We start from the raw sequence: 23,253 nt of genomic DNA on the forward strand, positions 1-23,253 counted from the left end.
TGGTTCCAAGTTACGCTGACTTTTGCAATTGACTGATGGGGATTTTGTCAATGCCAGTGTTGTTGTTACATCTGCCTGCACAATTGGCCAGATGTTCAGGCTGGGTTTGGCATCTTTATCCGCTTACGAAGTCCTTCCCAAGGGCTTAGGAAAGGTAAATGTTTATTTATTTATTTTTTATTTTATTTCTTATTAAATGTCTAGGCCGCCTGTCTCGCCCAGGTGACTCTGCTATTGTTTGATGGTGTTAAATCATTATTTATTTATTAAGGACATGTTTGTTATTTATTATAATCTGTGGCTTTTTGTTTATTCGTGGTGCTTACTTAGCGTGTTTATTACCATTCCGCATTTTCGGTTTAACAATGGGGAACCGGCAGAAAGGAACCACGTTGGGATGAGATCTCTTGAATTTAGTTATCCTTCCAGGTGGGGTGAAACTGAGGCCCAAACAGACACAAATAAGATTCAGAGTTACGTAGCTAAAGGCAACTCTGGGGATGTAACTTTTCTGAACATGGGAGACCACGCAGAAGAGATGCACGGAGAGCTTGCTCATTGCTGGACTTGTTCTAAACTAGACACAATTGTTGAGAAAGCTCCATGAAGATATTCAGCTAACAGACTTACAAACCAACTGGATCCCCTGTTTCTCATCCTTCTTTTTTCCCCAAAACTTAACATTTGTTTCTAAGAAGCCAGGAAACTGTTTATACGAGAAGCTCTCGCCACAATCCACAGACAAACATTTTATAGGCTTTTAAAGAATTACAGCAGCCGTTTTTGTACTTTTATTTTAGACTGGTGCTCTGGGGGTTATTTGTTGTAGTCTTTTTAAATTTTTCATGTAAATATTCTCCACCAGACTGTAACAATACTTTCCCCTGCCACTGCTAGTCGGAAGGTGAGATCAGCGTAGCTTGAAAACGCTTAAAGAATGCAAAGTGAAGAAGTACATTAGTTCCAGATAAGATTTAGGTGGAGGCACGGTTGGTATCACAATAGGCAATGAATTTACCAACCTTGCAGTGACCAGCCATGCCTATAGCTCTCTGTTCTTACCAACAGATCTTTGGTGTGTTTGATAAAGGAGAGTATTTGTAGCTCAAGGTTGGAATGAGGGGTCCCTGAGCAAAACCCATTCCTTACTAGCACTGATGATGTTACCTAGTTGGGTGATGAAATGTCTGCAAAAAAACAACCAAGCTCAGAGAGCACCAGGGACCCCATAAGCCTCCTCCTCTTCCTCTTCCTCCTCCTTCTCTTCTTCTTCTTCCTCCTCCTCCTCCTCCCTTCTAGCACTGATGGTGTTACTTAGTTGGGTCATGAAACGTCTGCAAGAAAACTCACTAAGCTCAGAGAGCATCAAGGACCCCACAGTCTGTCCTTCCGTCCTTCCTTCCTTCCTTCCTTCCTTCCTTCCTTCCTTCCTTCCTTCCTTCCTTCCTTCCTTCCTATCCCTCCTCCTCCTCCTCCTCCTCTCTAGCACTGAAGATGTTACCCATTTGGGTCATGAAACGTCTGCAAGAAAACCACCCAGCTCGGAGAGCACCAAGGACCCGTCGTTTGGTTTCTTGATGAATAGCTGGCATGAGTTTACACAAGTGTGCAGTTGCAAAGAATGGATGAATTAAGCATAGCTCCCATGCTATTTGTTGTTGTTGTTAGTTGCGAAGTCGTGTCCGACCCATCGCGACCCTATGGACAATGTTCCTCCAGGCCTTCCTGTCCTCTACCATCTTCTGGAGTCCATCTAGGCTCACACCTACTGCTTCAGTGACTCCATCCAGCCACCTCATTCTCTGTCGTCCCCTTCTTCTATTGCCCTCAATCTTTCCCAGCATTAGGCTCTTCTCCAGTGAGTCCTTCCTTCTCATTAGGTGGCCAAAGTATTTGAGTTTTAGCTTCAGGATCTGGCCTTCTAAAGAGCAGTCAGGGTTGATCTCCTCTAGGACTGACCGGTTTGATCGCCTTGCAGTCCAAGGGACTCGCAGGAGTCTTCTCCAGCACCATAGTTCAAAAGCCTCAATTCTTTGGCGCTCAGCCTTTCTGATGGTCCAACTTTCACTGCCATACATTGCAACTGGGAAGACCATAGCCTTGACTATACGCACTTTTGTTGACAGGGTGATGTCTCTGCTTTTTAGTGTGCTGTCTAGATTTGCCATGGCTTTCCTCCCGAGGAGCAAGCGTCTTTTAATTTCTTGGCTACAGTCCCCATCTGCAGTGATCTTGGAGCCCAGGAAAATAAAATCTGTCACTACCTCCATTTCTTCCCCATCTATTTGCCAGGAGTTGAGAGGGCCGGATGCCATGATCTTGGTTTTCTTAATGTTTAGTTTCAACCCAAGTTTTGCACTCTCCTTCTTCACTTGCAACAAGAGGCTCTTTAGTTCTTCTTCACTTTCTGCCATTAGAGTGGTATCATCTGCATATCTTAGGTTGTTGATGTTTCTTCCGGCAATCTTAATTCCAACTTTTGATTCATCTAGCCCTGCCTTTCTCATGATGTGCTCTGCATATAAGTTAAATAGGCAAGGCGACAGTATACAGCCTTGCCGGACTCCTTTCCCAATTTTGAACCAATCAGTGGTTCCGTGTCCAGTTCTCACTGTTGCTTCTTGGCCCGCATATAGATTTCTCAAGAGACAAATAAGATGGTCTGGTATGCCCATCTCTTTAAGGACTTGCCAGAGTTTGTTATGATCCACACAATCAAAGGCTTTAGCATAGTCAATGAAGCAGAAGTAGATGTTTTTCTGGAACTCTCTAGCTTTCTCCATGATCCAGCGTATGTTAGCAATTTGATCTCTAGTTCCTCTGCCTCTTCGAAATCCTGCCTGTACTTCTGGTAGTTCTCGATCCACATACTGCTGGAGTCTAGCTTGTAGAATTTTAAGCATAACTTTACTAGCATGAGAAATGAGTGCAATGGTGCGATAGTTTGAACATTCTTTGGCACTGCCTTTCTTTGGAATTGGAATGTAAACTGATCTTTTCCAATCCTGTGGCCACTGTTGAGTTTTCCAAATTTGCTGGCAAATTGAGTGTAGCACTTTTACTGCATCGTCTTTTAAGATTTTGAATAGCTCAGCTGGAATACTGTCACCTCCACTAGCTTTGTTGTTGCTCAGCTTTTCTAAGGCCCACTTCACTTCACATTCTAGGATGTCTGGCTCGAGGTCAGTGACCACCTCATTGTGATTATCAGGGACGTTAAGCTCATTCTTGTATAGTTCTTCTGTGTAATTTTGCCACCTCTTCTTAATCTCTTCTGCCTCTGTTAGGTCCCTGCCATTTTGGTCCTTTATCATGCCCATTTTTGCATGAAACGTTCCTTTCATCTGTCCAATTTTCTTGAAAAGATCTCTGGTCCTCCCTATTCTATTGTTTTCTTCTATTTCTTTGCATTGTTCATTTAAGAAGGCATTCTTATCTCTTCTAGCTATTCTTTGGAATTCTGCATTTAATTGGGCGTATCTTTCTTTTTCTCCCTTGCCTTTCGCTTCCCTCCTTTCCTCAGCTATTTGCAAAGCTTCCTCAGACAGCCATTTTGCTTTCTTGCATTTCTTTTTCTTTGGGATGGTTTTGGTTGCTACCTGTTGTACAATGTTGCGAACCTCTGTCCATAGTTCTTCAGGCACTCTGTCTATCAGATCTAATTCCTTAAATCTATTTGTCACCTCTACTGTATATTCAACAGGGATATGATTTAATTCATACCTGACTGGCCTAGCGCTTTTCCCTACTTTCTTTAATTTAAGCCTAAACTTTGCAACAAGAAGCTCATGGTCTGAGCCACAGTCAGCTCCTGGTCTTGTTTTTACTGACTGTATAGAGCTTCTCCATCTTTGGCTGCAGAGCATATAGTCAATCTGATTTCTGTGTTGACCGTCTGGTGATGTCCATGTGTAAAGCCGTCTCTTGGGTTGTTGGAAAAGAGTGTTTGCTATGACCATTGTATTCTCTTGACAAAATTCTATCAGCCTGTGCCCTGCTTCATTTTGTACTCCAAGGCCAAACTTGCCTGTTATTCCCGTTATCTTTTGGCTTCCTACTTTAGCATTCCAATCCCCCATGATGATAAGGCTTTACCCATGCTATTAGCACCCCACAAATAAAAAAAGCAAGGGAGTTTAAAATAGTTACAGGTTGAAAACCGTTAAATCTTAAAAGAAGCAGGAAGAAGCTTTCTATACTTCACTATTGTTTTATTTAATTTATTTATTTTGTGGTTTTTATGATCAGTAGCCTCTTCCTTCCTCCAGCTCTGGTGGCTTTTATTAATGGCCCCCAGGAACAAGATGATTGGCGTGTGTTTTCTTCATTTCATTGCTCTTTGGCTTTTGCCAGCAAAAGTCATCCAGTCTCAATTGTTTATATACTTACAAGTCCAGTTTACATTCAGCGCCCTGACGATGCAGCCTGGAGTCCACAACTCTCCTGGCTTCATAAATTTATTAAAAGTCAAAATGTCCTCGAGTTCAGCTTGACCCCTGGGTGACCAGTTCCATGCAGTTTTTCTGGCAGGATTACAAAATTGGATCGCCTTTGCCTTTTTCGGCTATTTTGTCTTCCATTTCCCAAGATGGTTTTTTTAAAAAAAATTATATTATCCAAATCTAGCCTTTAGTTTTGCACCCCTTCCAAGTACTGGCCAGGCCCAACCTTGCTTAGCTTGCAAAGTCAGAAACTGCCACGGAGACAGTAAATTTGCTACTAAATCTTTGCTCTTCCCCAACTTCCAGTTGGAAGATGGGTGTCTCGTCCTGTTTCCACAAGCTTTGCAGGAGTACAGGTGACTTTTCACCACAGCTGAGCCCCTAGTTTCCATTGCTAAGCAAGATGGTTGAATTTTGCCCCAATTTTACGACCTTTTGTGCCACCGTTGTTAAAAGAATCACTTCAGTTGTTAAGTCAGTAACCCAGTTGTTAAGTGAATCTGGCGTCCCCCATTGACTTTGCTTGTCAGAAGGTTGCAAAAGTGGATCATGTGACCCCGGGATTCTGCAACCGTCATAAATACGAGTCAGTTGCCAAGCGTCCGAATTTTGATCATGGGGATGCTGCAACGGTTGTGTAAATAAGGGTCACATCACTTTTTCAGTGCTGTTGTTAACTTGGAACAATCATTAGACGGTTATAAGTCAAGGACCACTTGTGTATGCTAGGTCAGGGGTCCCCAAACCCTGGTCCATGGACCAGTACTGGGCTGCGGCATGCCAGAAACCGGTCCACACAAACAAGCAAAGCCCCATCCGTGGGATGCAAGCAGCACACAAAATCACACACCCTCTGGTCCGTGCAAAAGCCTTTCTCAAATAAATCTTTATTTCCATTTCATGTTAAAAACACACCATACACCAACAAAGACAAAAAAAACATTTACAATATACAGAAAACGAAGACGTATCTGCTTAGCTCCAGGCCTGGAAATATTAAGAAGGGAATATGGTATTTGGTTTTACATATCTTAATGGCGGCAAGGATAGGGTATGCTCAATTTTGGAAGGCAAATCATACCCCACCAAATGAAGTTATAATTAGGAGAATACTTGATTGTGTAGAAGCAGACACATTGACCAAGAAGTTGAAGGGTAAAGAAGAGACACCAGCATTTCTATCATGGAATAAATGGTATATTTGGATGGATAAAAGATTAAAGAAATGAGGGTGGCTTGGAGGTTGGTCAAAAATGAAATGAAATAGTTTTTGTTAATGAATAAGCTTTGGAGTTGGGTGGTTATAAGAGACTTAATGAGTGGAATATAATTGTTAGTTTAGAAGTAGATATAATTTGAAATTTTTGAAATGGTTTTCAATTTTTTGATTTCTTCGTTTTCTGTATATTGTAAATGTTTGTTTTTTTTTGTCTTTGTTGCAAAAGCCTTTCTCCACAGAACCGGTCCCTGGTGCCCAAAAGGTTGGGGACCTCTGTGGTAGGCCATACATGCATTGCTAAAACTCCATCCTTCCAGGTCAGGTACATCACTTCTTAGTTTCATTCATAACTTCTTTGAGGACACCACACATCGTAATTTGGAGAACTAAATCTGGTGCTTTACCATGACTGGACTGGAATAGTTTACAGCCTACAAAGAGGGTTTCACAATAGACTTTGGGAACCATCATCGATGCTTGAAGCCCTGGAAGAAATTTATCTTCTAGACCCTTGGCAGAAGCCCTCCGTCAGCTTTACATAGATCTGACTCTGAGGTTTTGAGAACCCCATCCGTTCCAACTAGGATGGGCTCCAAAAGAGAAAAAAGTTGGACGAAGTGAGTTGGGTGAAAGAAATCAGGAGAAAAGACATCATTAGCATCTTGGCGGTTACGTTCCCATGAGCTTCGGAGGTTTCTACTACAAGCAGCCTGGAAATGTTTACTCTCTTAAACAGGGCCCTTTGTTCTCGCTGCCAATTCCCATGTTTGCAGAGAGTTCTTACCTTCCGTCTCTTAGGAGTTTACGCGCTCTGGTTAGATCCTCAGCATCCTTTTTTTCCAGCAGGGCCCACTTTTAAACAGCTCTCGAGGTGAAAGCGGGCCGTTAAATTCAAAAGGATTTAAAATACCAAAGCAGAAGGCAATGTGCCATTTTTATTTTCCCCAAATCTCAGCTACTAATGTCATAAGGTGTTTTGGCTTTTTTTTTTTTGTTTTTTTACATGAGGCAACCAGACTTGTGTTTTTCTTCAGCTATTAATCTCATAGTAGGTCACGATGATAATGATAATCTCATAGGTCAAAATGACCTCCTAGAGGTTGAAGAAGGAAAGCGAACTCACTCATCTTCAGTGATTTACGTCATCTCCTCCTGTTTTGTTTTTTAAATGTTGATTTAGGGACCACCCCAACTCCTTTTCTTTGACTGGACCTTAAGCTGTGGATGCTGCAGTAACTTTAGGGTAGTTAAATTGACAAAGTAAAATTCTGGGTTTTGAACTTGCTTCTTGCATAAACCCTATTTGGACAGAGTCTTCTGAAATCGAGGTTTACAAGCAATGAATTTTCTATGGTTGCACTTTGCAATTAACGAAAGTACCAATGTTTAAGCCACACATAAATTGTTTGGGTTACAACTGCCTGCTTGTTTGCAGCATCGGTCAACAGCAAATGGGAAATGCCAAAATATTGGCGAGCTTGAAATTGCCCGATCCTTTTTCCAGGCGTTGCAAATAATTTTCACAAATCCTATCCTAGAATATTTCCTTTGCAACTATCTTGCTCAAGCCTTTGTTTGCTTCTCATTTCTTTACTTTTTAAACTTTTTAAACTTCTTGCAGCAGGGAATGGACAGTATTTCTGCGGGTGGAGTTGAACTTCCAGTGTTTAAAATCCCAATATCCCAAATGTATGTCCCTCAAATCACCAAAAAAACAACCACCCAGATTTGACTCTCCTATGATTATATATTCCTTGTCTTGTTGAAAGAAAAAGGCACAACTCAAGAATCTTTATTCATGCTATGGAATTAAGAGGACAAACATTACATTTCTAAGGGCGTTATTCCTGCAATCTTACACATGGTAATTAAAGGTATTCTGGAAACAATTTTCTACAAATTACTAGTCAGCTACACGTTCAGATTAGGTATCTTGTTCGAATTAAGCCGGGATCCATCTAATAATACCACCTGTTCTTATTACAGCCAGAGAAGGTTTGAAGTTAAATATATCCTAAGATATTGAAAGGAGTAATGATGCATTGATTCCTCTTAACTATTAAAAAAACACGAAGTGATTTGTAAGTTCTCCATAAATTTGTGGGTCCTTCTGTAAACTCATAGTCCTAAAGCTCCCTGGAGAAGATCTCAAGATGTTGTCCACTGCCTCACCCTTACTAGCCTTGTAGGGAAACCAAGAGAGCCTTTGCATCTTTCCAGCAATGTCCTCAGGTATACGTTTCAGTTAATCCTGACAAAAACAAGCTAGAGAGTGTCAAACATCTCTGCGCCCTGCGGGGGTGGTTGATTCTTTGGCCAGACAAATGTAAAAAAAAAAAAAACAGAAATGTGTTCTCTGATTATATTTTGGGGGCTTTTAAAAATAATTTTCAGCCCTGCTCTTTTCTTCTGTACAAGAAACAGCAATTTCTGCAATAGTTTGAAGAGGTAACAAGAGAGTCAGTTTGGTCGAGTGGTTAAGGCACCAGGCTAGAAAGGAGACTGGGAATTCTAGTCCCACCTTAGACAAGAAAGCTGGCTGGGTGGCTTTGGGTCAATCACCGGGAGACTGGGAATTCTAGTCCCACCTTAGACAAGAAAGCCGGCTGGGTGGCTTTGGACCAATCACCGAGAGACTGGGAATTCTAGTCCCACCTTAGACAAGAAAGCCGGCTGGGTGGTTTTGGACCAATCACCGGGAGACTGGGAATTCTAGTCCCACCTTAGACAAGAAAGCCGGCTGGATGGTTTTGGACCAATCACCGGGAGACTGGGAATTCTAGTCCCACCTTAGACAAGAAAACCGGCTGGGTGGCTTTGGGTCAATCACCGGGAGACTGGGAATTCTAGTCCCACCTTAGACAAGAAAGCTGGCTGGGTGGTTTTGGACCAATCACCGGGAGACTGGGAATTCTAGTCCCACCTTAGACAAGAAAGCCGGCTGGATGGTTTTGGACCAATCACCGGGAGACTGGGAATTCTAGTCCCACCTTAGACAAGAAAGCCGGCTGGGTGGCTTTGGGCCGGTTGCTGTCTCGCAGCCCAGCCGACCTCACTGGGTTGTTGTTCTGGGGAAAACAGAAGCAGGAAGTTGAGTTGAATATGTTCACTGCCTTGAAATAATAAAAGCGTGATACCAATAAATAAAACAACTGATGCAATAGTTTGTATTATATATTTATACCCCCCTTTGTTGTTTTTATAACTTAAAGCAGTGAACATACTTAATCCTCCTCCTATTTTCCACAGAACAACCCTGTGAGGTGGGCTGGGCTGAGAGGAACTGGCTCTTGGTCAGACAACCAGCTTTCTTTTCTAAGGCAGGACTAGAATTCACAGTCTCCTGGTTTCTAGGCCACTGCCTTAACCTTAACCATGACCGAAGTAATCCTTCAGAACCTCCAAACGCAGTAGGCAATTCAGAGAGTTATATTTCTTCCGGCCAAAAATCTCCTAGGTACATTTTCCCATCTCTAGAGTTTGATGTTTTACCCTAAAAATGTAACAAGATCTTACGCAATATTTATTACCATCTTATTTTTTTTCTCCTCCTCCTCCTCCTCAAAAATCTGTTCCAAGTAAATGGTGAAACAATTGTACAATGCTTTTGGAAGCTGACTTTCTACACTGCATGCCTTTTTAGCTCAGAAAATGGAAACTAGCAGCATTTCCCACAAACAGTTATAATCCCATGCTTGTCTCAAGTCTCTTCAGCTTGAAGAATTCCAACCCATCTCATAAAAATCAATCATAAATTGACTTTTGACTGCAGAAGCCAATGCCACTAGCGTAGCAGAATTTAAAAAAAAATCTTTTTTTCATGGCAATAACAGATCATGGCCAGGACTTCATCCAAGTTCCTAGTTCAATGCCACGCTGTCCCTTGTAGGACCAAGGGCCGCCTAATAAATTTATTTATTTATTTATTTATTTATTTAGTTACATTTATATACCGCCCTTTCCCTGAGGACTCAGGGCGGTTTACAGGGAATTAAAAAATCCCTGTATAAATAAATAACATGCTCTCAGCAAGGACCTTTCAAGTCATCATGGGTGATAAAATTAGTAAGCAAAGACAGCTGAATAATGGACTCCCTCAGGGGTCTGTATTGGCCCCATCCTTATTCAACTTATATATTTCCGATATACCACCCACGCTATCAACAAAGTTCTCTTACGCTGATGACTTGGCATTAGCATATAGCCACAAGGACATCGAAGTTACAGAAGGTGTACTTACAGCCGACCTTACAACTCTGAGCACATACTTCCTCCAATGGAGGTTAATCCCAAGCGTAAGTCAGTCACATCATGTTTCCACCTTAATAATAAACTGGCAAAAAGAGAACTCAATGTATACCTAAATAACAAATTGCTCCCATATGAGGCAACTCCAAAATATCTGGGGGTCACCTTAGACAGGACCCTGTCTTTTAAAAAACATATTCAGAATATGGCTGCCAAGGTTAACAGCAGAAACAACAATCTGCAAAAACGATGCGGAACAACTTGGGGAGCTTCAGCTCCAACTCTTCGATGCGCAGCCCATGGGCTTGGCTACTCTGCAGCGGAATACTGCGCACCTGTATGGATAAACAGCTCACATACAAGACTTGTTGATGTTCAACTCAACCATACGATGAGATTAATTACTGGGTGCATAAAATCTACACCTATTCACTGGCTACCAGTTCTTAGCCACATAGCTCCCCCGCACTTACGACGACAAGAAGCTCTCATTCGGGAGTATAGTAAGATCCTGCTAAACTCCTCTCTACCCATTCATGCCTATACCTCTGATCTCTTAAGATGTTGATTAAAGTCAAGAAATCCATCACTCCTCACAGCGCTTAAGCTGCTGGCCGAACATCAGAGCACTATACAAAAGTGGATGGAAGCATGGAGTAGCTATACCTCCCAAGATATTTCTGAGCATATTAATCCTAATAGTATACCTCCAGGATTTAATCTACCCCGACACATATGGGTGACATACAACAGAATTAGAACGACTCATGGGGTGTGTGCCGATTCTCTGTATAAATGGGGAAAGACACCCTCAGCACAATGTGATTGCCGGGCTCCCCGACAGACTATCCAACATATAGTGAGGGAATGCACTAATAGAAGATACCCAGGAGATTTTAAGGACTTCCTCTGCGTAACAACGGCAGCTACTGACTGGATCTCCAAACTCGACATTAAACTCTGAAATGTTATTTCTGTTTTCCTCTTAGGTTTTATAATTGCTTCTTTTTTAAAAAAAATGTTTTAACTGTTCTAACTTGTAAATATGAAGTGCTTTTAATTCTGTGTGTGACCAGCCATACGCTAAATAAATAAATCCCAGGAAGCAGGAATCATATAATGGATCCAAACGCCCCAACACAGAAATTGTAACTACAACACTAACACCATCAAGACAAAAATTCCAGGACATAAATATCATCTCCTAGATTTAGGTCAATATATATATAGAATACGATCGACGTGCAAAATAAGCATAATTTATCTTTATTCCACCCTACCCTGTCCAGATGAAAAATCCATGGTCTTCTGTAATTTTCTACAGGAAGAGCTACTATCGATTGGCCTTTAAAAAGTGCAAAATATAAATATAAAATTTAATGTCACCGTTGGAAGAAGATGCAGAATAAACGCATACTAGTCTTGGCTACAGTCACCCTGGAGCAAGACATCCCAGGAAACTGTATGTATCTGAAATACAATTGGAAAAGGGGGGGGAGTGCTCGAGGGCAGGGGGAAAAAAACTAAAATTGCTATAATTACCAGAGTTAAAGTCTTTACACAGGAAACACTTTAATTTCAGCTGGTTCTGTCCTGCATCCCTGCAAATTGCCTTTTTTTTTCCCTCTCTTTCAAAGTGTGTGGTTTGGGACTAGCAAGTTTATGAAGAACTACTGAAGGAGCAGGATAAATTTAGCGGAAAGAAAAACCAACGGATCACGGTTCAAATGCCTCAAAGGAAGCTCCACCGAAGATAATCAAGATTGCAGTTAATTATCTTCAGTGGTTGGTTTAAGGTAGGAGGCGGCCAAGGGGGAGTTTTGTTAAACTATATTACTAAGCAGTAGAAGCATTTTTTGACAGAGGAACCAAATCCCAGAGAGGCAACACGCTTTTTCCCTGGACTAATAGCCAGATATGGTAGTTATTAAGACACTGGCCAAAAATGGAGGATCTGGAGATCTAATCCTGCGTTCGTCCCAAAGATGCTTTTTCACGAAAGGCAACTGGCCTTTCTTGTTTTCCTTTGAAGACGTCACCCAAACCACTTTCGAAATCCAGTTTTCACTTGCTGAAAGATTGTTTCCAGGAGTCAACATGAACTTGAAGGCACAAATTACTGGACAGCCATCTCATAGAGACACAAGTCTCATCTTATGGAAGACCTAGGTGGAACTAAGAAATTTCCTGACAGGGAGATCAACCAACCAGGGGAACAGTTTCCCTCCAGAAGTTGTGGGTGCTCCAACCCTGGAGGGTTTTAAGAGGAGACCGGACAGCCTTTTGTCTGAAATGGTACAGGATCCCCTGCCTCAGCGGGGGTTGGACTAGATGACCTCCAAGGCCCCTTCCATCTCTGATGTTCTGTGTTCTAAGTCCCTCCCACAACTGTAGAATCCTGTAATTCCTGATGCCCCTAAAGCCATTTGTAATTTGTCAAGCCCTGTACCATTTCTCCAACGCTACACACGGACCATTTCCTATTGCACAAAGACCAGTAAGGTGAGTGGCTCAGATTTTCAGTGGGAAAACGGGTGAAAGCAAACAGAGGGCCAGCTGCATTTCTGAGAAGAGATCCCTTTAACATCTGGTAAACAATCTGGAACTGCAATTCAGAGAGAACGAAGTCTGCACATCACAGGGAGCCACAAGTTTGTTTTAAGTGACAAGCAAAACAAATGAGCCTCAGTAAGTTGGGCCTGACTGGTAAAAGTTCCCAAACTGTCCCTAATCTAGTTAGCTAAGTTTCATGTTCTTTTCTCTGCTGGGAAGAGTATGGAAGGAAGCCGTCAACCAAGTGAACTTTAAAAAAGGGATGCATGGTTTTGTTTTGTTCCTTTAATTCCAGACAAAGTGAAAATTCTCAGGTTACATCTGCAATGGTGACAAACCACAAGCCATGCTTGCTTATAAACGTGATAGCGGCCCAGCCATAGTTTTTGTCTGTGTAACCGAGTCTCTACAAGACCCCCGCTGCAATCCTCTCTCGTAATTTCTCTGGGATGCAAAATAAAGAGTTGCCGGTACCCCATCTTGCGGGATTAGTGAAGGATAATTCAAACAATAACCCATGTAAAGTATTTCGAGTAACGCTCAGCATTGCCTGACGTCCAATCCATTTAATGGCGACTGGAAGGAGGATGCCTTAAGAACGTTACGACGCCATGTCGGCCAGATTTAGCTAAAAGGGCCGGTTATTGTGACAATTATCACTTTAGTTGTGCACCACCTCTTTCGAAGGACCAAATTGCCTTTTCTACCCCAAGTCAAAGCATCAGATTAGTCAAACCAAGGTTTTCCATTTTCCCTTCTGGTTGAAATCACCACTTTGAATTTTGTTTGCAGAAGTCATTTTGCGGTAGGAACACAATTTTAATATTTTGCTGTTAAAAAACTCTCTACCCATTTTTTTAACAAAAAAAAATAGGTTTTGCAAAACCAAAAGGCCTGGTTGTATCTAGGTTTTGGCTGAACTCATGGCAGGCAAGAGTCCCCTCAAATCACAGCTTCTATATCAACATGGTATGCTTTATTAGAAGTTGACAAGTGCAATCGTTAAATATACTGGTATTTTACCATTTTCCTCCCAATGAAATCACCCAGAACATGCACCAGAACATATGCATCCTATTACACAGATCGTATGCACCATCCAAAATGTGGAGGAATTAAATTTTAAGATTTTGCTTTGGTGAGCTCATCCCTGTTCTCCCCCTCCCCCCCCCCCCGCCTTCCCACATCCACGGGAACTGCTAAGGACAGCCTTTGACTTCAATATATTCATTTTTCCAAGGCAACTTTTAGAACTGACATAAACAGCACCAGATGATTTCCGGAGAGCTCGTACAGGTGCAAAATTGAATCCATGTAGTGTCCAAAAAAAAAAAAACAGAATAAAACTTAAAAAAACAAAGCAAAAAAAAAATCACTTATCCAAACTGGTTCAGTTCACTCTTAAATTCACTCTGTACAACTGAATGGAATAGTTACAGTTCCTATTTTACAAAGTAATTATACACTAAATACACAAATATACATTAAGCAAACAAACCTTCATCAGACCATCCTATGTCACAGCATATATATTTTTTTAAACCTACCGATTCCTCTCCTAGAAAATAGGCGATTTTTTTTCTTTTGTTTTTGCACTTTCCTTGGCTAGAGAAAATGAGTGCACATCTGCTTTTTCTTTTTTTTTTTAAGACTGCAGGCTCCAAAAGCCCCTTCCCCCTTTTACTGTCCCTGTTTCCCCACATTTCCTTCTTCCCCTGTCTTATTCCTTTGGCTTCCGGATGGAAAGCTAGAGAAGGGGGGGGGCTTCATCCCCACTTTCCCAGCCAAGGCCTTCACATTTCCAGGCCCAAAAGCGCTTGCATTCATCACGGCACTACACGGAAGGAAGATCGTTTAGGGGGGGAAAAAAATAAGCTTCAGGCACACATACGTGTTTTGTTTTGTTTTTTTAACCAGCCGCTGCAGAAGCTGCCCAAGTCGCCCAGTGCATTGGTGCTAATTCCCTGAAGGGTGTCAAGACCCTCCCTCCCACCCCCAATTAAAAAAAAAACTCTAAAAGAAACATTTCAATCCTCTCCTGCTGCCCCCTGAACAGCTTAATACTGCGGAAGAGTTTTCATAACTGGGGTGGGTCAGGGTGAGGTGGGGGGAACAGCATGCAGAGACTGCTGGATTCCTGCAGTCCAGCCTCAGCAGAGTCCAAGGGTGCCGAAATCTTGAAAGGTGGTGCCGGCTGGACTACTACGCCGAGGGTCCGGAGCTTGGAGGCGCAGGCTGGGAAGGCTGCAGATTCGTCCCTTGCGTTTGTGAAGACGCCGCCGGAGAAGAGCTGGCCGGTAATTGTGCCTGGAACTGAGCCAGCTGTTCTGGACTGGCTAAAGTTTTCAACAAGTTATTCTCTTGCTCCAGCTGGTTGTTTTTCTCAATGAGTTCTTTGATCTGCTCTTTCAGCACCTCAACTTCCTCTCGCACGGCGTACATCAAGTGGCTCTTCACCAGATCCTGGAAAACAGAAGCAGAAGGGGGAAGAAAAAAAAGAGTTGCACCAACAGTGGGAGATGCTGGCAAGGCCTGTCAAGAATGGGGACGGTCTACATCCAAAGGGCCCCTCTGCTTGAATGCCACCCTCGAGATTGACCCATTCCAACTCTCTCTACACCAGGGGTCTTCAAACTGGGCCCTTTTATGACTTGTGGACTTCAAGTACCCAGAATTCCTCAGCCAGCACAGGTCTTAAAAGTTGCCAAGGATGGATATCCTTGCACTAAACCAGCGGTCTTCAAACTGGGCCCTTTTATGACTTGTGGACTTCAACTACCCAGAATTCCTCAGCCAGGCACACGTGCCTGGCTGAGGAATTCTGGGAGTTGAAGTCCATAAGTCATAAAAGGGCCAAGTTTGAAGACCTCTGCTCTACACAAATGAAGGGTTCCTGTTGGTCTCAGAGCTTGGTGGTTTTCTTGCAGACGTTTCATGACCCAAACTAGGTAGCATCATCAGTTCACTGATGATGGGTTAGGTTAGACACTGATGAGGTTCCCAAGATGGGGCCTTAAACATCTGCAAGGAAACCACCAAGCTCAGACAGCACCAAGGACCCCACAGTCCTCCTCCTTCTCCTCTCCATAAACCCCACTCCCTTCTTGCACTGATGATGTTCCCTAGTTTGGGTCATGAAACGTCTGCAAGAAACCCCCCCAAGCTGCCCCCGACCTCCGATCATTCCGCCGGGGCCTGAAGACCTGGCTCTTTGAGCTCTCGGGCCCAGGCTGAGGAGAAAATTATTTTAATTGGGGTTTTTAATAGCACAGGGTTGATTTAATATTTTTTAACTTGGCTTTTAACTTTTGTATGTTTGATTTTTAACTCCCTGTAAACCGCCCTGAGTCCTCAGGGAAAGGGCGGTATATAAATGCAATAAAATAAATAAATAAATAAATAAATAAATAAATAAGCTCAGAGAGCACCAAGGACCCCTCATTTCTGCTAAGCTTATAAGCCGCCCTGAGTCTTCGGAGAAGGGCGGGATATAAATGGAATTAAAAAAATTTTTACAAAAAATTTCAACCCTGAGCTGCAAATATTCCCTTTTATTGGTGTTTACACCTAAGCAGCCTGAAGCAGGTTGCAAGGAATTAAAATACACAGAAAAACATCACAAACCCAGACCTGGATGACTGAGAATCTCCACAGACATCACACACCCAGATTTGGACCCAGATAAAGGATTCAAATTTTTTTTGCAATCCCTTTATCTTAGGCCCAACAGCCAATTCTCATTTTAACACTTTCCCACTCAGATGCTCATTTTAAAACCTTTTCGTTTGCAAAACTCCGGGAAACCGACTCGATCAGAGAACACCAACTCCAGCCCTTGTGGGAAGATGATGTATACTGGGAATATTCTTCGTGTATCCAACTTAACCATTAACATCCCCAAGCTCTTACCCATTTAAAAGATCCCAACCGTTGAATGGAGGAGCCTTGGGCTTGCAACACAACACAAATCATCCTCAAGGTTTTAAATGCTGAACTTCCCTTCCGCTGGAGGTTAACGCAAAGCTGTCCCCACAAGGACACTTAGTTAGGCAGGGCGGAGGGCGACTTTTCCCTGGCAAATTTGGCGGGACGGAAGGGACGGGCTTTGCTCCTCTTGCGGACGTCAGCGCCACTCCAGTTTCACGGGAATTAGATGGGTTCCCAGAAGGGGGTTCCCGTTTGGCAGCGGGACTACAAGGCTAAATTGTCCAGCCTTTGGGGGGGGGAGGGGATGTCCTGGATTAAGAATAATGGGGGGGGGAAAGGAGGGCAATAACCTGATCTCTTGAGTGTCTTTTGGGCCTTTCCTTCCGGAGCAAAGCAGTCCAGCTGACTGGGAAGATCCAGCCTTAAATTTTGGATCAGACACAACAGGCCCCGCCTGAAACACTCCGGGGTTGTTGCATCGCTGCTGCTTTTTCCTCCGGGCTCAGAGCATCAAGGATGCTGCTCTAGGGCTGTACCATGGTGGTGGCTGCAGCTGGCTTTTTTTGGGGGGGGGGGAAAGGGAAGCCTTTCCTAGTTTTTTTGGGGGGGGGCTCTGGGCCCCGATCGCTTCCCTGCCCCTCCTCTCCAGGGCGCCCCATGCGCGCCCCCCCCATGCCCACCGCCTGGGCTGCAGCTCAGTCTGTCTGGTGGGAGGAAGGAAAAGAGGGGGGGGAGATAAGGCCGCTTGCCGCATTTCCCTCCCCACCATCCCCCTCTGACGTCAGGCCGGGCGAGGAAGACCGCCTCCCTAGCTGATCCTTCGGCCAATCAGCAGGGCCGCCCTATTTATAGCTGGGGGTTACACTTCAACTTTGCCTAGCAACAGAGGCGGAGGAGGAGGAGGAGGAGGAGGGGGGGGAAGAAAAAGGAGGGGGGAAGGAGGAAGATCCCGGGAGATGGGGCTCCTTGCAACAAAAGCACAAAACAATTTTGGAGACGGGGAGCAAAAAAAAAAGGGGGGGGAATAATAACAACGGGGAGGGGGAGATCAATCAATCTGCAGATGACAAGAGCACCCTCCTCCTCCTCCCCCCCCAAGAGAATTAAAGGCTCTTTTTCTCTGCTTTCTTCCCCCCGCTCTCCCCATGATTCTTGCCGCTGACCCCCCACCTGCTTTGGGGGGCCGATGCAAAGAGGACGGCGAGGTTTCTGCCCCCCTCCCCCCCCGCCGGACGAAGCGACCCCGGCCCGTCTCCTCCTTCGGGAAGGGGGGCGCCGGCTCTGCAGCGCCAGGGAGGGAGGGAGGGAGGAGGGTGACACCCGGACCCTCCCGCTTCCCATCGGCTAATCCCAGCCAGCCAGCCCCCCCCCCCGTCCACCCAGCCATCCTCCCCGGCCCCCCCCCCCGACCTACCATGGCTTGCTCGATTTTGTTGTCGATGGCGACCACGCTGGCCCCGGAGGAGCTGCAAGACACAAACGGGGAAGGAAGGAAGGAAGGCAGGAAGGAAGGAAGGAAGGAAGGAAGGAAGGAAGGAAGGAAAAGAGAGAGAGAGAGAGAAAGGAAGGAAGGAAGGAAGGAAGGAAGGAAGGAAGGAAGGAAGGAAGGAAGGAAGGAAGGGAGGGAGGGAGGGAAAGAGAGAGAGAGAGAAAGGAAGGAAGGGAGGGAGGGAGGGAGGGAGAGAAAGAAAGGAAGGAAGGGAGGGAGGGAGAGAAAGGAAGGAAGGAAGGAAGGAAGGAAGGGAGGGAGGAAGGAAGGGAGGGAGGGAAAGAGAGAGAGAGAGAGAGAAAGGAAGGAAGGAAGGGAGGGAGGGAGGGAGAGAAAGGAAGGAAGGAAGGAAGGGAGGGAGGGAGGGAGGGGAAGAGAGAGAGAGAGAGAAAGAAAGGAAGGGAGGGAGGGAAAGAGAGAGAGAGAGAGAGAGAAAGAAAGGAAGGGAGGGAGGGAGGGAAAGAGAGAGAGAGAGAGAGAGAGAGAGAGAAAGGAAGGGAGGGAGGGAGGGAGAGAAAGGAAGGGAGGGAGGAAGGAAGGGAGAAGGCCAGGTTAGCAGCGGCCGAGAGGGGCGCGGGCGCGCGGCTCGGGAAGCCCCCTCCTCCTCCGGCTGTCAGGCTCCGTCCGGCCTGCCGGGGGCCCCGGAGCTCCCTCGCCCGCCCGCCGGGCTTTGGGCTGCTGCTGCTGCTGCCTTTACCTACTGTCGAGGCTGAGCGCGGCGCTGTCGGTGCCCAGCAAGGAGGAGAGGAAGGAGATGGAGAAGTGCCGCAGCTGGTAGACGCCGAGATCCATCGCCCCCGGCCGGCCGGCCGGCTGCGGCAGCAGGGGCCGGGATGGCGAGCCCCGCGGGGGAAGAAGGAGCGCGCCGACAATGCGCCAAAGGGCCCGCCCGCCGCCCGCCGCTTCGCCGGCTGCCCGGAGCCTGGCGGGGCCTCTCGCCCGCTCGCCCGATGCATTGGCAAGGCAGGCGCGGCGCTCATTGGCCCGTCGGGGCCCCGGACACGCCTCCCCGGGCCCGCCCTCGCCCCGCCCCCCCTCTTCCCCCCCCTCCCCGTGCGGGGAAGCGCGCCGCGCGAAAGGGATCCGAGGGGAGCCAGCCGGGCTTCTCCCCAAAAGGAGAAAAACCCCCCAAACCTTCAAGGGAGCCAGGAAGGGAGGGGGAGTTTTGACCCCCCCCCAGTCCCAGGAGGGGCATCTTCCAAACTAGCCCCCTTCCCCTTTCAAGTCCGCTCCAGCCGGGGAGCCGGGAGCGACGGGGGGGGGGAATTGCTCCGCGCGTGCGAGAGAAAGCGAAAGGACGCGGAGGAGCTCGGCGGCGCTGGGGGGGGGAGGGGGGAGAAACGGGGAGGGGGCTTTCTTCTCCCCTTTCCCCCCCCCACCCCGCTTTGCAAGGCTGCATTGCACTAACTCAGGGGTAGGCAACCTCGGCTCTTTTATGACTCATGGACTACAACTCCCAGAATTCCTGAGCCAGCCAAGCTGGCTCAGGAATTCTGGGAGTTGAAGTCCATGAATCATAAAAGAGCCGAGGTTGCCTACCCCTGCGCTAACTGCTGGTTGCTGAGCCGCTCCGAGGGCGCCCTCTAATGGCCGCTGGAGGAAAGGCACAAACGGCCTCGCCGGGACTCCTTCCCCCCCTCGCAGATGGGGGAGGGGGGGGGCTTTAGGGCAGAGAAAGCAGGGGGGGCTTGGAAATCGGGCTTTGGTTGCTACTACAGGTGTAGTTCTCAACTTGCCACCACGACTGAGCTCAACATTTCCGTGGCTAAGCAAGGCAGTTGTTCGAGTTTTGCCCCATTTTGCGACCTCTCTTGCCAAGGTCGTTAACGTGGTTCGCTGCAGCTGCGAAGTTGGGAACGCGTTTCAGCGAATTTGGTTTCCCCACTGACTTTGCGCATCAGAGGTTCACCAAGCGGGGGGGGGGGGGTGTCACATAAATAAGTGCCGGTTGCCAAGCAACCAAACATTAGTCACATGACCACGGGGAGGCTGCAACCGTTTCAAGGGCGGAAACGGTCACAAGTCATTTTTTTTCCCCAGGGCTCTTTTTCACACTTACGACCGTCGCAGCATCCCCGTGGATCACGTGATCAAAATTCAGAGGCTTGGCAACTGACTCGTATTTATGACGGTTGCAGTGTCCTGGGGGGTCACATGATCTTTTTAGACAAGCAAAGTCAATGGGGAAACCAGATTCACGTAACAACCGTGTGACTAACAGCTGCAGTGATTCACTTAACAACGGTGGCAAGGAAGGTCGTAAGAGGAGGCAAAACTCACTTAACCAATGTCTCGCTTAGCAATGGAAATTTTGGGCTGAATTGCAGCCGTAAGTCAAGGACTACCTGATTGGATTTCACTCTCCCTGTTCCCCAAAACTTTTTTCCCCTCCCTTCAAAATTAAAATGCCCGTTTTATCCAGCCATCAAGGTATTTCCAGGCCAGCTAGCGCTAAGAATGAGCAAAATTTCCTTAAGAAAATAATAGCAAACACACTTCAAATGTTCAAAAATGTTCAAAAAGGCAGTGCTACAGTTGCAAACTGTTTCATTCAGTCCTTGGTTTAATGCCAGGATAATTCAAAACATCTTAAGAATAAAGTTCCCTCCATCTGGACCAATTCCAACATGGAATTTGTAAGGACAAAAGTGGGACATTAAGCGTCAAAACTCACATCAATTTTTGCCCTGAGTGGCTTTTAACTTTTTTTTTTAGCTGTGCAGTTATGACACAGTTCGGAGTTAGGAGAAACCCACAAGAAAACAACAAACTTCGCTGTCACTTCCCCTTTTTCCTACAGAAACTGACCCAACCTTTATATATATTTTCCCATCACAATAGAAACGGGTTGTTTGTGTTCCTTGCCACATTTACTGCAAAAGGTCATCAGGTTTTTTTTTTCAACAACGCTCTGCAATTTTCCCACGTTTCATGTCTTGAAGGATTCAGAAAGGAAAATTGGGGGAGCATCAACACATTTCAAGGCTGTTTCTTCGGTGTTTATTGCCACAAACGCACAAGATTCTTCTGTTTGATATTTCATCTCCAGAGCTTAAACTGCACAGCTGGGTCTTCTGCCTTGGGTGGGTGGGTGGGTGGGTGGGGGGAAATCTTATCCTTTGCAAGAAGTTAAATTATGTCCCATGAATGTCAATCCAAAGCACATCTGGCTGATGCCTTTCTTAGAGGAAACAGCAAGAAATGTAATTGCCTACGGCTCGAACATATACTTTTTTTAAAGTATTCTAGTTATGTCATCAGCTGCAACATCATTCACAAGGGAACTGAAATGAAATATTTGGGACCTGGTGGAAAAGGACTGTTCACAAGCAGCTATCCAAAAAAAAAATTTCTTTCTTTTTTTCTTTCTTATAGAAATGGCTAATATATTTATGCCAAAGCAAAAAGTTGAGGTTGTATGTACCTCATTCTACACCACTAAAGTCAATAGTCAATGCCTTCTCCTTTCTTTCTTTCTTTTTTCTTATAGAAATGGCCAATATATTTATGCGAAAGCAAAAAGTTGAGGTTGTATGTACCTTATTCTACTGCACTAAAGAGTCAATAGTCAATGCCTTCTTTCTTTCTTTCCTTCTCTTCATTCAATCATCCTTTCATTCTATCTATCTATCATGCTCTTAGCAAAGCATTATAAAGCAGTACTAACACATCACATGACCTTGCTTCTATCCCTCTATCTATCTATCTATCTATCTATCTATCTATCTATCTATCTATCTATCTATCTATCTACATTCCAATTCCAAAGAAAGGCAGTGCCAAAGAATGTTCAAACTATCGCACCATTGCACTCATTTCTCATGCTAGTAAAGTCATGCTTAAAATCCTACAAGCTAGACTTCAGCAGTATGTGGATCGAGAACTACCAGAAGTGCAGGCAGGATTTCGAAGAGGCAGAGGAACTAGAGATCAAATTGCCAACATACGCTGGATCATGGAGAAAGCTAGGGAGTTCCAGAAAAACATCTACTTCTGCTTCATTGACTATGCTAAAGCCTTTGATTGTGTGGATCATAACAAACTGGCAAGTTCTTAAAGAGATGGGAGTACCAGACCATCTTATTTGTCTCTTGAGAAACCTATATGCGGATCAAGAAGCAACAGTGAGAACTGGACACGGAACCACTGATTGGTTCAAAATTGGGAAAGGAGTCCGGCAAGGCTGTATACTGTCGCCCTGCCTATTTAACTTATATGCAGAGCACATCATGAGAAAGGCAGGGCTAGATGAATCAAAAGTTGGAATTAAGATTGCCGGAAGAAATATCAACAACCTAAGATACGCAGATGATACCACTCTAATGGCAGAAAGTGAAGAAGAACTAAAGAGCCTCTTGTTGCGGGTGAAGAAGGAGAGTGCAAAACTTGGGTTGAAACTTAACATTAAGAAAACCAAGATCATGGCATCTGGCCCTCTCAATTCCTGGCAAATAGATGGGGAAGAAATGGAGGTAGTGACAGATTTTATTTTCCTGGGCTCCAAGATCACTGCAGATGGGGACTGTAGCCAAGAAATTAAAAGACGCTTGCTCCTGGGGAGGAAAGCCATGGCAAATCTAGACAGCACACTAAAAAGCAGAGACATCACCCTGTCAACAAAAGTGCGTATAGTCAAGGCTATGGTCTTCCCAGTTGCAATGTATGGCAGTGAAAGTTGGACCATAAGAAAGGCTGAGCACCAAAGAATTGAGGCCTTTGAACTGTGGTGCTGGAGAAGACTCCTGCGAGTCCCTTGGACTGCAAGGCGATCAAACCGGTCAGTCCTAGAGGAGATCAACCCTGACTGCTCTTTAGAAGGCCAGATCCTGAAGCTAAAACTCAAGTACTTTGGCCACCTAATGAGAAGGAAGGACTCACTGGAGAAGAGCCTAATGCTAGGAAAGATCGAGGGCAATAGAAGAAGGGGACGACAGAGAATGAGGTGGCTGGATGGAGTCACTGAAGCAGTATGTGTGAGCCTAGATGGACTCCAGAAGATGGTAGAGGACAGGAAGGCCTGGAGGAATGTTGTCCATAGGGTCGCGATGGGTCGGACACGACTTCGCAGCTAACAACAACAACAACATCTATCTATCTACCTATCATCTACCAATTTATTTGCCACCCATCTTATGTAAAAATATGGATTATTACTGTATATCCAAAGGAGTATGTTCACCACCTTGAGTTACTGATCAAGTAATAAAGGTGGGATAAAAAAAATAGATAAAAATCTAATCAGTGGCTCGCCTTGTTAAAGAATAGAATTGCCTTCTTATTTTTTTCCTAAGCCTAGAGAGATGAAACAACCCTAACCCTAGCAAACTTAAAAGCATCTTCTAAAATCATCCAGCCATCACTAGCAAGGATGTCTT

General features: G+C 45.2%; 1 protein-coding gene across 1 annotated transcript in view; it reads right to left on the reverse strand.

Moving 5' to 3' along the window:
* Positions 1 to 13,851: 13,851 nt before the first annotated feature.
* Positions 13,852 to 23,253, reverse strand: part of TSC22D1 (TSC22 domain family member 1) — a 55,691-nt gene continuing 46,289 nt past the window's right edge. The window contains exons 2-3 of the mRNA XM_081327996.1: positions 17,804 to 17,855; positions 13,852 to 14,925 (exon numbers count right to left, since the gene is read on the reverse strand). Of these exons, the coding sequence (XP_081184122.1) occupies positions 14,665 to 14,925; positions 17,804 to 17,855 (313 nt within the window). The 3' untranslated portion in view covers positions 13,852 to 14,664. The remainder of the gene's footprint in view (positions 14,926 to 17,803; positions 17,856 to 23,253) is intronic.

This window comes from Vipera berus (genome assembly GCF_964194415.1).
Source record: "Vipera berus genome assembly, chromosome: 4".
Taxonomy (NCBI): Eukaryota; Metazoa; Chordata; class Lepidosauria; order Squamata; family Viperidae; genus Vipera; species Vipera berus.